This window comes from Notamacropus eugenii, chromosome 2, assembly GCF_028372415.1.
Source record: "Notamacropus eugenii isolate mMacEug1 chromosome 2, mMacEug1.pri_v2, whole genome shotgun sequence".
NCBI lineage: Eukaryota > Metazoa > Chordata > Mammalia > Diprotodontia > Macropodidae > Notamacropus > Notamacropus eugenii.
Window position 1 is genome coordinate 383,798,082 of NC_092873.1, and position 16,423 is coordinate 383,814,504.

At 38.4% G+C, this 16,423-nt stretch overlaps 1 protein-coding gene across 1 annotated transcript in view; it reads left to right on the forward strand.

Annotated features, from left to right (window-relative positions):
- The window catches only part of LOC140523112 (interferon-inducible protein AIM2-like), a 62,864-nt gene that overhangs the window by 42,671 nt on the left and 3,770 nt on the right, over positions 1-16,423 (forward strand). Inside the window, exons 3-6 of the mRNA XM_072638164.1 lie at positions 4,744-4,904; positions 5,359-5,417; positions 11,018-11,435; positions 15,237-15,425. Of these exons, the coding sequence (XP_072494265.1) occupies positions 4,744-4,904; positions 5,359-5,417; positions 11,018-11,435; positions 15,237-15,425 (827 nt within the window). The remainder of the gene's footprint in view (positions 1-4,743; positions 4,905-5,358; positions 5,418-11,017; positions 11,436-15,236; positions 15,426-16,423) is intronic.

Genomic DNA, 16,423 nt, shown 5'->3' on the forward strand with positions numbered 1-16,423 from the left:
CTTATGGTCACACTATAAGTTAGTGGCAGTGTTGGACTCAAAGCCAGATCTTTTGAGTCATTCCACAATATTGTGCTGACAAAGGAAGAACTGGCAAGCTTAGGCAGAAGTCACTTAGGAATGAAAGAAAAGGCTAGTGCAGTCTTTACTCTGAATAAGACCATCCCCAGCTTTCCTTTTCCTACTATTCTCAAGTTACATGAAGCCCTAGAATAGTCCTGGCTTGTATCAAACTCAGAAATAACCCCTATTAAGTCCCTTTTAGTTCTATGATGATGATGAAGATGATGACAATATTAATCTGAACATATATTATAATATATGTCATATCATATTATATATTTTATTATATTATTTAATTATATCATTGTACACAATTATAGGTAACAAGATAATATACTATATGATATATCATAAATAATGCTATAATCTAATATAATATATCATTACACAATATATAATATATTATCATGGCCAGCATTTATATAGCACATTAAAGTTGCAAAATGCTTTACATGTGTGATCTCATCTGAGCCTCACCACAGCTCCAGGAGGGAAGTGCTACTATTATCATTACCATTTTTCAGATGAGGAAAGAGAGCCTGAGGGAAGTTAAGTGACTTGTGAAGGGTCAGACAGATAGAAATATAAGGAGCAAGATTTGAATTCAAGTCTTTCTGACTCCAAGTCTAACACATTGTGACACCTAGCTGACTTTTCTGGAGTGTTATCTCTGATCCATGAATTTGGGAAATTATCTACACCAGAAACCAGCCTAGGGATGAAAATTCTAGACAGATGGTAGGAAAACTACTACTCCTTACATTCTAGGTAGCAAAAGAATCTGAGGGGATAGAATTCAAGGGCCAAGAAGTAAAACCCCTACTACTTTGAATGCATCTGATAAAAGATGTAGATACAAGTGGGAAATAGTTAATCTAAAGGGTCATCAACTAAGTAAAGCCCCTCCAACAGGACATCCTTAACTAACTGTTATTGTGATTGGCAATGAGGTGGTGCAGTAGAAAAAAGCGTCAGACTTGGAATCAGAAAATTCAAATCTAGCTGCAGATACTTATTAACTGTGTGACTTTGGGCAAGTCACTTAAAGTTTCTATTGGTTCCATTATTAATGCAGTTGCTACTGTCTCATTCTGTTTCTTGTCATCAAAACAAAATTCAGAAGAGATCTCTTATCTCAAAATTTAAAAAAAATAGATCTCTATCACTAAATTCTGGGAATGGGAGTTCATGATTCCCTATGTCTTGGTCAAAATCCATGATTCTTCCCTGACATCACTAAACAGTTAGTCTCCTTAAACAACCACAGAATGGCATATGGCTCTGATTACCAAATCTCACAAAATACAGGACTAGAGGTCACAAAATCACCTCTAGAAGGGACCTTAGAGATTGAGTCAAATTCCCTCAATTACTAGATGAAGAAACTGAAGCCCAGATTCAGGTCCTCAGTTTCAGTGCAATTCTCTTTGCATTTTGTTGTTATTCAGTTGTTTTCAGTTGTGTCTGACTCTTTGTAACCCCATTTGGGGTTTTCTCAGCAAAGATACCAAAGTGGTTTACCATTTCCTTCTCCAGTTCATTTTACCAGATGAAAAACTGAGGCAGTGTTAAGTGATTTGCCCAGAGTCACACAGCTAGTAAGTGTCTGATGTCGCATTTGAACTCAGGTCTTCCCGATTCCATTCCTGGTGTTCTACGCACTGTAACACCAGCTGCTCTGACTTTATCACTTTTTTCCCATTTTTGCTTTGCATTATTATCTTAGGTATAACAGAAATGAAAAAGGGAGTCTTGTGCTTGACAACAGACTAAAATAAGTCAGGATTCCTCAGTCTGGATTGAGGAAACCTGAGGAAGGATATGGTCAAAGACTATGAAACAATAAGTGTGTAGAGAGGGTAAATATAGACATGTTCTCTAAATCCTAGGTACTAGACCAGGCTTAAAGTGGAGGTCAGGTCCAAAAAGAATTAATTCAATATCAAATCAAATGAATTTTCATTATTTATTACAAGTAATAAACTTATGACACTCATTATCTAAATAGGTTTAAGTTAATCAGTGGATGACTATCCTTATTAAGTTATTAAGGAAAACACAGGCTATCTGTACCATGGGATGAAGAGCTGAAGACACTCTTGGAAGTCATCTAATCAATCCACTTCTTTTACAGATGAAAACAACAATTTTAAAAAAAAGGAACCCAGAGAAAAAGCATAACTTGTCCAAAATTCCATAGGTTGTAAGTAGCAGAGTCAGGATAAGAACTCAGGCCCTCTGACTCCAAATTCAGTGTTCTTTCATAAAAATAATTATAGCTAGCATTAAATATTGCTTTAGTAAATCACGTTAGATATATTATCTCTTTGATCCTCACAACAACCGTTAAAGGTATGAACTACTATTATCACTATTTTACAGATAAGAAAACTGAGGCTAAAAGACTTTCCCAGGGTTATATAGTGAGTAAATATCTGAGACAGGAAGTGAACTCAGATCCTTTAGACTGGGTCCAACACTCTATTCACTGCATCACCTAGCACCTACACCTGGGAGTATACTGCTAATCTTGTAATGGTGGAAAACCACAAAATATCATTATTTGCACCATCACAAACAAATCCTGGGTTAAATGGACCAATGATGTGATCTAGAAAGATAATTCTACTCATCTAGAATCCTATCCCTCCTTCCTTTTCCCCTGAAACACATCTAGTGGGAGTGAGCCAAGATAATGAAGAAAAGGCAAAGACTTTCCTGAGCTCTCCCCAAATCCTCTGCAAACAACTTTAACTAATGCCTCAAAACAAATTCTAGAGTGCCAGAACCCACAAAAGTATATGGTGAAACAATTTTCCAGCTCAAAACAATGGGGTGAGTGTGAAGCATGATTCAGTGCCCTAGCAAACCAAAAGTAGCCATGGCAGCAACTGAATCAGTGGCTCCAGTGATGGTTTCTAGACCTCTCAGCCCACATATGATAAGGAGCTTACACAACTGGTCAGAAGGAGATTAAAGGAGTCTCTTTACTAGCACCAGGGACAAGACTCTGTTGCAATCTTCCTACTTTGATCTGTGTCAGCATCCTAGGTCTCAGTTCCAGGGTAAAGAGGAGCATTAGCACATCAGAGCTTGTGGCCTAAAGAAAACTGGGACCCTGTTCACAGTTCCAGGATGGAAAAGAGTGCTTGTGGTTGCTCACAGAGCAGGAGAGGAGTAAACACACCTCTCCCTAGATTATACAACCTTGGAAGAATTGAAAACTTATAGGTCCCCAGAATTATCTCTGAAAACAGCTTGTACACACACACACACACACACACACACACACACCAAAACAAAACCAAAAAAAAAAAAAAACCTAAAGCATGGGACAGTTACCCCTCCACTCTGGAAGCAGAGTCGTACTTTAGCATAGAATTAAATGTTCATAAATAGACTGAAAAAAAATGAGCAAACAGCAAAAAAGAAAAAAGACCATGACTATGGAAATTTACTGTTGTGACAGAGAAGAGCAAAGCACAAACTCGGGAGAAAACAAAGTCAAATCTCCTACATTCAAAACGTCAAAGAAAAAATATGAATTGTCCTCAGGACACTGAAGAGATCAAAAAAGATTTTAAAAATCAAGTAAGAGAGATAGAAGAAAACATTAGGAAGAGAAATGAGAGTGATGCAAGAAAATCATGAAAGTGAGTCAACAACTTGGTAAAGGAGGCACAAAAACATACTGAAGAAAATCAAACCTTTAAAAACAGAATAGGAATAAAAACAGGTCAAATGGTTAAAAAAAAAAAGCTCAAAAATCCAATGAGGAGATGAATACCATGAAAAGCAAAATGTAAAATAGGCATGATAACTCTCAGTATTGTCCTGAGAATCAAATGAAAATATCTGTAAAGCACTTAACATAGTACTCATCTATATAATTGCTAGCTATTATTATTGTGAGCTCCAGCTCACTTCATTTTCCTGAACAGGAGATACCTGTGTTAAGACTTACAGCGCACTTGGATATAAGTAGTCCAAAACATGGGCAGAAATTTCTGAAGACTAGATCACAAATCTACTACGTCAACTGTAGAATGACATGACGTGCTTTAGATGTGTCTTTATTTGAAGGTCAGTGAACATGGGGTAGCTAAATGGCATAGTGGATGAAATACTTTCCATGAAAGACCTGAGTCCAAATCTACCTCTGATGTTTATTAGCTCTCTGACCTTGAATAAGTCACTCAATATCTCTCAGCCTGTTTCATTATATGTAAAATGGAGCTAATGGCATCAATCTCACTGAATTGTTAGGATCAAATGATATTCTGCATGTAAAGTTCTTTGCAAATCTTGAAGCATTATCAATATTAGCTATTTATATATAATATATGTATATATATGACAGAACAATGTAATGGAAAAAGCACTGAACTAGGGCATCAGAATACCTGGAACCCAGCTTTGCTACTTACCACATACCCTTGAGTAAGTCAGTTAACCTCTTTTAGCCTTGGTATGCAACTCTGTAAAATGGAGATAATAATAGCTTTCTTGCCCAACAGAGCTGTCATAAGAATAAAATGAGATAGTACCTATAGACCACTCTGTAACTATAAGCACCACAGAAGAAAATTACTTTTGAGAGAATGAGATGTTGAAAATTTCTCACCTGTCCTAGAAGGACTCCTTTCAGTTAACATGTCATTATGATTATTCTCAAACCAGCTGAGAAGAAATACAAGAAAAAAGAGAAGAAACCCGTGACAAGAAACAATGAGGCTCAAATGAGATCAGCTTCTAATGGCAACAACACTGGTAACTCTCAGGTGACCAAGAAAAATAACCTGAAATCGGCCACTGAGTCAAAGAAGAACTGTGTTGCTAAGGTAGGTAAGAACCAGACCACAAGGAGGTCTTCAGTTGAAGAGATAAGGCAATTATCTCTGCCATGATTCTCCTCTCACTGTCCACATTAGGATATTTTCTTCAGTTACCTCTCAGTATAAAAATTAAAGGCAATAGGAGGATTGAGAGACAAGGGTGTTGGGAGGGGGGATGATGGGGTATTACAGTAATGACCAACTATATCACTCATCAGTTTCAAAGTTCCTTCTCTTCACTAATGATAATAGTTCCTATACTGTAACCTCCTGAAGTCAGAGAGATGGATATGACCTCTTAAACTGATGGTCGATGAGAAATTATTTTGTGGCATCCTGGAGACCTCCCTTTCCTCAGTTACTGTATTTGGACTTGACAGCCTCTAAGATCTCTTTAAAATCTAAGTCTATGATCTTATGATAATCACCCTCCAATCACAACAAACTTTTTTTTTTCCAGAAAAGAAAAGCAACAACTAAAGAGGGGCCAGAGAGTAAGAAAATGAAGACATCTCAGGAAACACTCCAGTTAAGTGAAATTATCTTTTCCCCCTTAGTGAGAGTCCATTTCAGAATCTATTAGGGGTACACAACAGTCCACACAGGATTGCATCACTCTTCAGTTCCTGTCACGTTCACCTTATCTCAAATACTATCCATTCTTAACCAAGGCTTGATCTTCCTATTTTCACTTTGTATCTTCTTCCCTTTCATAACACTCTATTGAAAATCGAGAAATTATCTCATCCATTGTCCTGCCTAAAGGATTTTAAATAAGCCAGAGCAGTATTTCTAAACATGTTTTTGTTTTGAAGACCTCTTCAATCTACCTACAACATATATAAGCCAATACTTCCTTTCCACTTACCTATTTTATAAATATTATATAGTTGGAACAACCCTAAAGACAGTGTGAAATCTAAGGAAAGCTTAGGAATCACACATACACACATATACACAGACATGCATGAATATACATGAATATCATATACATAAATGCATATACATGTATGTGTTCAATATAAATGCACATATGCACATGTGTATACACAAAAATATGTATGTGCTTGTAAGTGTGTGCGTATATCTGCAGCAGCTAGGTGACACAGTGGATAAAGCACCAGGCCTGGAATCAAGAAGACCTGAATTCAAATCTAACCTGACATTAACTAGCTATGTGACCCTGGGCAAGTCAGTCAACCCTGCTTTCCTCAATTTCCTCATCTGTAAAATAAGCTATAGAAAGAAATGGCAAGCCACTCTAGCATCTTTGCCAAGAGAGCCCCAAATTGTGTCATGAAGAGTTAAACATACCTGAAATGACTAAAAACTATAAAAATCTGTATATCTCCAGATGAAATTCAATCTGATCAAGAAACATTAGACCTTCGCAGCACAAACGTTGCTTTTGTCAATGCTGCCAAGCGAAGGTATAGTTGGAAGGCATTTGATCACTGCACTCTGGATTAATTCCTCCCTACTCAACTATAAGAGCAAGGGATTCAGAAGACAAATGCAAATTTAGGAAGTAAACTACTGGTTAAAGTCATGATATTTGATTTAAAAAATTATTTGGGTTTTTGGACCAGGGTTTAAAAGGTAACACAATGCTTTGCCCACTTAAGAATATCTGTTGAATTGAATTGAGGAAGAAAAGGGAAAATTTTCTAGAGAACAATATAAATATATAGGGAAATCACTGATCAACAGATTTTTTTTTTCAAAAGTATTAAAGAGAAAAACAAGTAATAGAAGCAAGTAGCAAAAGTATGATCCAATCCTATGAAAATAGAGTCCAGAGTACTAAAATTTAGAATGAACTAAAACTTGGGAAGAATCCTAAGGATGAGAAAAAGGAATGGCTTTTGTTTTTTTAGATATGTTGGGGGAAAAGAGGAGGTTCATAAGAGATAAAACTACTACTTGGGGTAGATGAGATGATGATAACTGACAAAGGAAAGAAGACAGAGCTATTAAATTCTTACTTTACCCTGTTTTCTCTGAAAATAATTACAGAATCACAGAATTTTAGAGTTGGAAAATGCCTTAACAACTATCATGTCCAACCTCAACCTGAAAAACAATCCCCACTCCAACCTACCCAAGACAAATAGTTATCCATTCAGTCTTTGCTAAAGGACTCCTTTGAAGGGAAGATCTGCTAAAGTTAAGGATACAATCTTGGCACTGGGAAGTTTAGAACTGAAATGACTAATATGGAAATGAAAATCAAAATAAGCCAGCAAATAGCTTGCCAGGCTCAGAAGAACTATGTATTCAGGCTACTGAATGAACTGCTAGATATGATTACCAAGCTACTGTCAGCAGAACCAGAAAGGTACTACAAGAGCAGAAGAGGGAAAAGCCTCAAGTTCTTAAAACACTAGAGTTTGCAAACTAGAGGCCAGGGAGCTTGACTTTGATTCTGTTTTTAAAACAATGGTCTTGTTGATACTCTTCTTAGCTTTTTTTTAAAATACCACTCTCCCTTTCACTGACTCCTCCTCCTTCCACCAAAATAGAGCCCTACCTTGTAAGAGATAAATATGGTCTAGCAAAACAAAACAATGCATTGGTCATATGTGTGTGTAGAAGGGAAGTCTTGCTTCCTTTGTGCTGCAGTTGGTATTGTTGAGGTCAAATTCAGGTTCAAGTGTGAAAGAATTCACTTAGGCGCTCTCTTTTAGCCATCAGGAGCTTTATTAACGTGAAAGCACATGAACCTTTACTGTAGCCACAGCGCTGAGTAAAAGGTACTGATATTTGGGGGAGATTAGGCTTATATAGTCAGAAATTTATGCAACCTGTAGATGTTCAGGATGATGATGTAGTTTTAGGTTATTATAGGGGTTAATGATTAAGGACATGACAGATAGCGGACATAGGTTAAAGAATTAGGACAAGGGGGACAGATAATTAGGAAGACAAAAGCAATTCTTTTGGTACAAGTTAAGAAGTAGTTTTGTGGTATTTCAAGATAAGGGGAAAAGGGCTTTAGGATGTGATCAGATTACAGGATGATCTACAGAATGATCCCTGAGAGGTACCCCCTCCCCATAAGATACCTCACAAAGTACTTGAAAAGCAAACCTTCATATTCTTTTCAACCCCCAGGGTAGCTTTTTGTTTGTTTCTACATGGGCATGGCAGGCAGGATTCACTGAGAGATAAGAAATTTCCAAGACTTTTAGACTTGAGAGTATAGATTTCTCTAAGCATAGTACCCCCTCAAGTCAAAGTTATACATTATTTTTTTGTACATTCTTCTCTATTTCAAGATATATTGCCCCATTATATTGGCTCTTCATGTTGGACCTAAAGTCAAGGAAGACTTGAGTTGAAATTTAGCCTCAGACACTTACCAGTTATGTGACCCTGGACAAGCCACTTAACCTGTTTGCCTCAGTTTCCTCAACTCTGAAAATGGGGATAATAATTCACCTACCTCCCAGGGTTTTTGTGAGAGACAAATGAGATATTTGTAAAGTGCTTAGCATAGTGCCTGACACCCAGCCCAGTCCCCCATGTTCATTTTAACTTCATAGAATTACAAGATGTTCAGACTTGAAAGAGATCTTATAGGCCATCTAGCCCAATCCACACCTCAAGTCTTAGGACCTGTGTTCAAATGCTGCTATTTGTTACCTGTGTGACCTTGGACAAGTCATGTAAATGTGCCTCACTTCATTATTTGTAAGTGGGGGGTTGATATAAATGACCTAAATCTGTGATCCTGTGCTGGTAGATACACAAATTTTGTTTAAAGCCCCCTACGGAGAGGGAAATCACTGGGACAGCTGGTTCAACATAAGGATAGCTTTTATTCTTAGGAATTTTTTGCCTTCATCTTTCTCTTCTCCATAAAAACAACATGAAAGATTTTCTTAAAAGTTTTACCCTACTAGAGGAATGATAAAAAGTTAATATTAAATTAGCAGAAATAAAATAGTATGAAAGTTTTGAGATAATGTAATTCAATTAAATAGACAATAATTAAGTGCCTATTATAATAATAATTCAAATGCTTTCAATGAGGATGAATGCAGAGCATCAAGGTCAGCTATCATACAGATGGAAAGTTCTTCAATTTGAAAAGGCTACAAGTCAAGACCACAATGCTAGGCGCTATACTAAGTGCTGGGAATACAAACTAAAAAAAAGAAAGACAAATCCCACCCTCAAAAAGGAAGTTGGCAAGGAGGGGAGGGGATCAAGGGAGTCTGGCCTTCATGTCTTTAGAAGTTGAAAGCAAGCTGAGCTGCAGAAAGAGAGTGAAAAGTCCAGACTCTGGAGAGTCCAGACCTAGTCCTCTATAAAGGAAGATTAGTTGGGAGTTTAATGCTTCACCTTCCAGCCCTTGGCAAAGGACTTGTTCTTATAAAATGATCCATAAGTGAAGGAAACAGGTCAGAAAACTATCTGGAGGACAAGAGATCTATTTTGGGTCTAAGTCAGAATAGATTGTCAGCACTGGAAAAATAAGCCAGATGAAAGGCAAAGTTCAGGAGAAGAGTCTAAATGAGCCAGAGTTGTTACTACCTCCCCATTCTATTTGATGGCCTTTGAATGATGAAGGTGCAAGTTTATCTCTGGTTCTGAAAGGGCAACAGATGTCTTAGGGCTTGTGTTAGGTAGGCATGTGAAATGGTTATACCTTTGAAAGCTAAAGCCTTTCTTGACACAAGAGGGTGGACTTAGAGTCATCCTCCTATCTGGCCTGTTGCTTCCCTTGTAAAACTGCCCAAATCTCGGAAGAGGGAAGAGGATCTAATCCTAATCTTCTGGGACCATGGTCTCCATGCACAATATCCTAGGGAAGCCTCTGATTACAGAAAGAATAGAAAAGGCAGATTTGCGTACATTGTATTTTCTATATAGGTATTTCTGTTCTTTGTTATTTTCATGTAAGCTCTTTAAAGGTAGGTAGCTATTTCAGTTTTTGATGGGAACCTCATAGTAGATAGGGTAATCTTATGCCCCTCTAAGTGTTCAGTGACCAGCCCCACAATAGGAGTTGTTTTGCCCACGGTACACAGTGAACATCCATTAATGTACAACACCAATGTACCACACACTTCAAACAATATAATGAACGTAAAGCCCTTTACAAATCACAAAGAACTGCATGAATAATGATGGAATTTTATATAGCAATTTAAAATTCAAGTGATTTATGTACTTCATCTCAGTGAATCTTTAATCCCATAGGGGAGATTTTAAATATATTATTACTCCATTTTACAGATAAGGAAACTGAGGCTCAGAAGGTTATTACCCATGAACACACAGTTGGAAAGAATGGGATTTGAACATAAGTCCTTCTGATACCAAATCCATTGTTCTGTCCACTTTCAAGAGCAGCTCAATGAGGTGTGGAGCTTCTCATAGGCTATAACAGTGGAAACTATAATCTAGCAGGTTCTTTCAAGAAAGAAAACTTAAGACTGTGGGTCCAGCAAAGGAATCTGTGTTTATTATCCAAGAAACAGACTATTCAGCTCAGAGAGGTTCATTACCAGGTGATAACTTTTTTTCCACCATAGAACTTTTCTAAGACCATCTACTCAGAAAAAGAAATTGTGATCTGTGTTAGCAAAGGGAATAGTTACTAAGGAAATCACAGCAACTAAAAGTATTAAACTAATTCCATCCAACTTGAAAGATCATACCATTTCTAATGAGATGGAGAAAAACAGTCAACCTCAACCCGTCATGTCAATTCTGTCACTGGCTGATGCTTTGTCTCTATTTCTGTCATGAAGCATGATTAGGAGGAAGCCTCATTGAACAGGGAAGTATCTGGAATGAGGATGAGTATAGGAAAACTTTTTTCTGCCCTCCATACTCATAAAAATATGAAAGAGAGTAGTAAACTATGCAGCATGTTCTGTCCACATTTTCAAGAGGTTGTGGCATCTACCTTTCAGTGATGCACATGTCTCACTCAATATTCTATGAGGGTTGGTTTCTAAGGTACAGAATTATGGTCTCCCAATCTCTCATGTTTCACATGAATCCTATTCCAGTTATCTCATGTTGGTTTCTTGGTATTTAACAAAGTGACTAAGACCCTTCCCTCTAACCCTACTCAATAGCTAATATTTCTACTCTTATGTCTTTCACCCTGATCAGAAAACAGAACCAGAAACTGAAAGAGAAGATTGTTGCCAGACAATGCCTATGACAGTGAAGGTGCTCCAAGTCAGCCAGATATTTGAGTATGAAATCAAAGGAGAGAAGAAAGAGATGTTTCATGCTACTGTGGCAAATGAGCATGAATTTATCCGGGTGAAGGTTTTCAACTTGAGTGTCAAGGAACACATCAACAAAAATAAGATCATTGAGATATCAAATGGTTATTGGAAAAAAGGTTTCCTGGAAATAAACAGATTCTCCAGGGTGCAAGATGTGCCTGCTAACAAAGAAATCACAGTCCCCCAAAACATTAAAAGAAGAGCAGGTAAAACCACAAAGATCCAAATGCTTGTAAAACAAAAGCAAGGAAGTTATGTGGATGGTGTCTATGCGATCAATAAGGTAAGCTCACACTGCTTTATAGAGAGGGAGTGGGGGGGAGGGGAGGATTGCTTTTCTAAAAGCTTCCAGTCAAAGTATATGACTCTTAAACAAGGCGTTGACAACTGAGTAAACTTTGGGTAAGGTTATGGTGCCCCCAACATAGGCACACATAGAGCATGGATTGGGTATACCAACATACTCAGCCTATATTCCATGTATATGTATGGTCCCAGCCCCAGGAAACCTTGAAGGACAGATTAGTGATTTGCTTAAGATGGTTTAGGATCAAAGGTCTAGATCAATCAATCAATGAATCAGCAAGCATTTATTCAATGTATACCTTCTAGGTGCCAGGTACTGTGCTGGATGCTGGGATACAAATGTAACAACTGAAACGATCCCTTTTCACCAGAAGCTTACACTGAGGAAGACAAGTATGAATGTATATGGAATAAATATAAAAAGAATAAATACACCCCAAATTACAAAGTAGATAAAATGCAAGGTAGTTTGGGAGGGAGGAGGATACTGGCAGTTGAGGGAACCAAGAACAGTTTCCCGTAGAAGGTAGTACTTGAGTTGTCTTATAAGACACAAGAGAATAGACACAACATAAAACACAACAAGAAATGAGGAAGGAATTCAGTCACAGAAAGGCAGGTAAGATAGGAGAGGGAGCATAATATGTGAGGAGAACAGAGAGAAGGTCAATTTGGCTAGATTGTACAGAGAAATGAGCAAGATATTTAGAATCTCTTTTATCCCAAGGAATTTCTGTACAAATTATTATAAAAAAACATACATTGAGAAACCTCATCATTTTGTGATCTGAAGAGAAACATTTCCACACATTGTGATCTAGCTGACAAAGAAGTGAATACACTCAACTTTCATTCACTGAGCTCACACTTCTTTTATGATTTTTACATTTGTGTGCCCAGCCCCATCTATATCAAATGACTTTTTTTATTTCATTTTGAATACTGGTCTCTAAGGTGAAATCTCTTTGTGTGTATTAGCTGTAAAAGCTAAGACAGGAAACAGATAAAAGCCTCTTTCCCAGAATCAGACTAGATTCAATAGTTAGCTGGGTAAGTCATCAGTGGTTCTAAGACCATTTAAAGTTGTGACCTCCTTGGACTTAGTTAGTAGAAGACCTTTTAATTGGTTAGGAACCAGATAAGTTTCGAACTGAAAAGGGCCTTAGAAATAGTGTAATCCAAGCCACGCATACTGCAGACAGTAAGTATAGAAATGGAAACACAAAAGTATGCAACATTCTCAAAACTCAGATGGTTAATTCCTGGGTTAGTTGGTCTTCACACCCAAGGAGCCATCCTCTTACATACTGCTACAATCTCCAACAACTTCCAGCTGTCACAAATAGTCTTAAAATTAGAAGGGACCCCAAAGGGTATAAGTCTACCCTTACCTAAAACACTTCCTTCTCAACTACTGAACTTCTGTTTAAAGACCTCCAGTGAGGTTAAACCCATTACTTATAGGGGCATCCCATATCACTTTTGAAGTAGTTTAATTTTATAATTTGTCCTTAAGTACTGGAAGACAACAAAGAAAAGTACCACCCCGCCAATCTACTTACCTATACTCAATTGCATTTGTCTTCTGGGATATAGAGACAGTATACTGTGTGTAAAATTAATGTGCTCATGTAGTTAGTGTTAAATACGGATGCTTGATGGGTTAAGAAAGCAGCTAGAGTTATTGTATTGAAGAGCACATGGCTCAGACAAAAAAGACTTCAAATCAACTCCAACATAGAAAGAGGAAGGAAGGGACAAGAATTAAGGATTGGGGGAGGGAGGGGAAGTGAGTTAATGGATAATCTAGAAGTATTTTTGCATTATGGTTACCTATTTATGTGTTGCAACCTCCTACTAGACTGTAAGCTCCTTCTGCCACTTAACACAGTTAGCTACAACTACTGTTACTAAAAATAATATTAATTAACCTTTATGTGGTGCTTTAAAGTAATGGTGGCAAACTCAGATAGAAACAGGGGTCACTAAACCACACGTAATGATCCCTACAGGCAAATACCAACTTGGAAAACCACATATTAACATTATCTATATTTTATTGTATTTTTATCTATCTTGTTAACTATTTCCCAATGACATTTATTCTGGTCCAGGCTACACAGAGACTGTTGTGGGCCCTGCATGTATGACAGCTCTGCTTTAAAACACTTCATAGCCTCTCTCTCAATCTCCAGTTTCATACTTTTAACTGCCTACTGGACATCTCAAAATGGATGTCCCATAGACATCTTAAAATCAATGTGTCTAAAACTGTACTCATTAGTTCCCCTCTTTTTAATTTTCCTAACACTTTTGAGGGCACCATCATCTTCACTCCCCATATCCAATCTGTTGCTAATCCTTGTCCATTCTATCTTTACTAAATTCTCACTTACACAACCCCCCCTTCTCTCCTCTGCCACTGCCACTGGCCTGGTCCAGTGGCATAAAAGTTCTTATCCCCTCTCACTTGGAGTATTAAAACAGCCTACCTGTTAGTCTCCCTGTCTCAAGCCTATCTGTACTCTAGTGTCAGACTGGGCATCCTAAAACACAACCCCGACCATGTCACTCCCCTTTCCCCCCTTTCAATAAAACACAGTAGCTTCCTATCAACTTCAGGATTGCACATAAAATCCTGTTTGGCATTGAAAGTCTTTATAACCTGGCCCTCTCCTACCTTTTTCATCTTATTAGAACATTTTACATCACCCACCCACCCATTTCGGGATTCGGTGACACAATGCTATTTCTCAAACACAACACCATGTGACATTTCCCTATTAAAGGTATTTTCACTGGCTGCCCCATCAGTGCCTGGAATTCTCTCCCTCTTCATTTTTACCTCCTGGCTACCCTGGCTTCCTTCAAGGTCCAACTAAAATCTCACCTTCTTGAAGAAGGCTTTCCTAATCCCCCTTAATATTAATGCCCTCCCTCTGTTGATTATCTCCCATTAATCTTGTCTATATCATGTTTCTACATAAATGTTTGCATGTTCTCTCCCCTATTAGACTGTGAGCTCTTTTAGAGCAGGGACTGTTATTTGACTTTCTTTGTATCCCTGGTGCTTAGCACAATGCTTGGCACATGGTAAACCTCTAATTAAATTAAGCTGACTAACATCCATTATTTCATTTGATGCTTGGAACAACTCATAACAACTGGGTCATTTTACAGATGGAGAAACAGGCTCAGAAAGGTTAAGTGACTTATACAAGGCATTAAATGTTTGTAATTGAACAGAATAGTATGAAGTCATCACTAAGTGCTTGTTAGAAAGAAAGACCAGCATAGGTTGCTGAGTCAGAGACTTATTTCAACTAGGCCTAGAATGACATTCTGCCTGACTCAGGATAAGATTTTATTTACAATATCACATATGGGGTACCTGTTGCCTCGGTGACCAGAAGACTTGGAAAAATATCAGGGAACTGGAGGAAATCCTGAGAAGACTGACTTCTTAGGTAGCCAGGTTAAAAAACCTGGATGGAGAAGGGATGTGGGGGAGAAGGGCAATGGTGGTGGCAGGGGAGGGATGGACTTGATTGATTAAGCAGAAGAATTTGAAACTGAGCATCTCTAAAATGTATTTTAAGCTAGACAAAACTGAATTGTCTACATACTTTCTGTACCTAAAATGATCAATCTCTGTGCAGTTTGTACCCTGTCAAGTAAATTGACATTCAATTTCAAGTTTCCCCTCCCATTCCTACCCCACTGTGCCATGACACAGAGGTGCTATTAAGCAGGAGGGAATGTTGATTTTGTTTTGCAGAAAACTACATCGGAAAAATGTACATTCTTTGAAGTGAAAGACAACACAGGAGAAATTCAAGTGGTGACATTTGGCAAATGGGCCAAAATTAACTGTGAGATAGGAGACAAACTTCGGCTCATCTGCTTTGAGCTATCTTCTTGGAAAGACATGGTGCAACTGAAATCTGTAACTCATAGTTTCGTCAAGGTAGGAACAATATAGGAGGATATCCACTTTCCAACAAGCCAAGAAATGCATTTGCTCTGGAAAAGATATAAATTGGTGTTATTAGGTAATCTATCCAGCAGGTGGTGTCCTGTTCCAAGCAATGCCTTCACCACTAGATGCTAAGAATGTCCCACATCCCTAAGATATTTACTGTAGGTGAAATCCCATCCACACTTTCAAGAGGTTGTGGGCAGTGATGCAATCTCTCTCTCTCTCTCTCTCTCTCTCTCTCTCTCTCTCTCTCTCTCTCTCTCTCTCTCTCTCTCTCTCTCTCTCTCTCTCTCTCTCTCTCTCTCTCTCTCCCTCCCTCCCTCCCTCCCTCCCTCCCTCCCTCCCTCCCTCTCTCTCTCTCTCTCTCTCTCTCTGTCTCTCTCTCTCTCTCTGTCTCTCTATCTCTGTCTCTGTGTCTCTCTCTGTCTCTGTGTCTCTCTCTCTGTCTCTGTCTCTGTGTCTCTCTCTCTCACACACACACACACACACACACACACACACACACACACACACACACACACCTCCTCCTCTTCCAAATTGTCCTTCATCCTACATCCCTGATTTCTGGCTTCTCCAGTGCTCAGGAAGACATTCTAAAACCAGATCCACCTTAAGCTACTAGTTCTTGACCCCTGACCAGACTCCCCAGGCCATATCTACTCCTGCACCTGTCTATTGTGAAGTCACCCTCCTAGGCCTCTCACAGGACATGAAATCACCACCTTCTACAAAGTTGGGCCTTGAGAAGGCATTAAACAGTATAACTATCTCTTTCCCTCAGTAGAACTCTCTCCAGTGCCTGGACTCATTCCTCAATAGCTAACATGCTCCCATTCCCTCATATTCTTCCGAATTCCAATCATTTTGAATCCCTGGCTGTCATTGTACAAACCTCTTTCGCTATCCCCTACTGTCCACTCCCTGACTCCCATATCACTCAATCTAGCCCCACTATGACCCCATCTAGAGCTATCTATTTCTTCCAC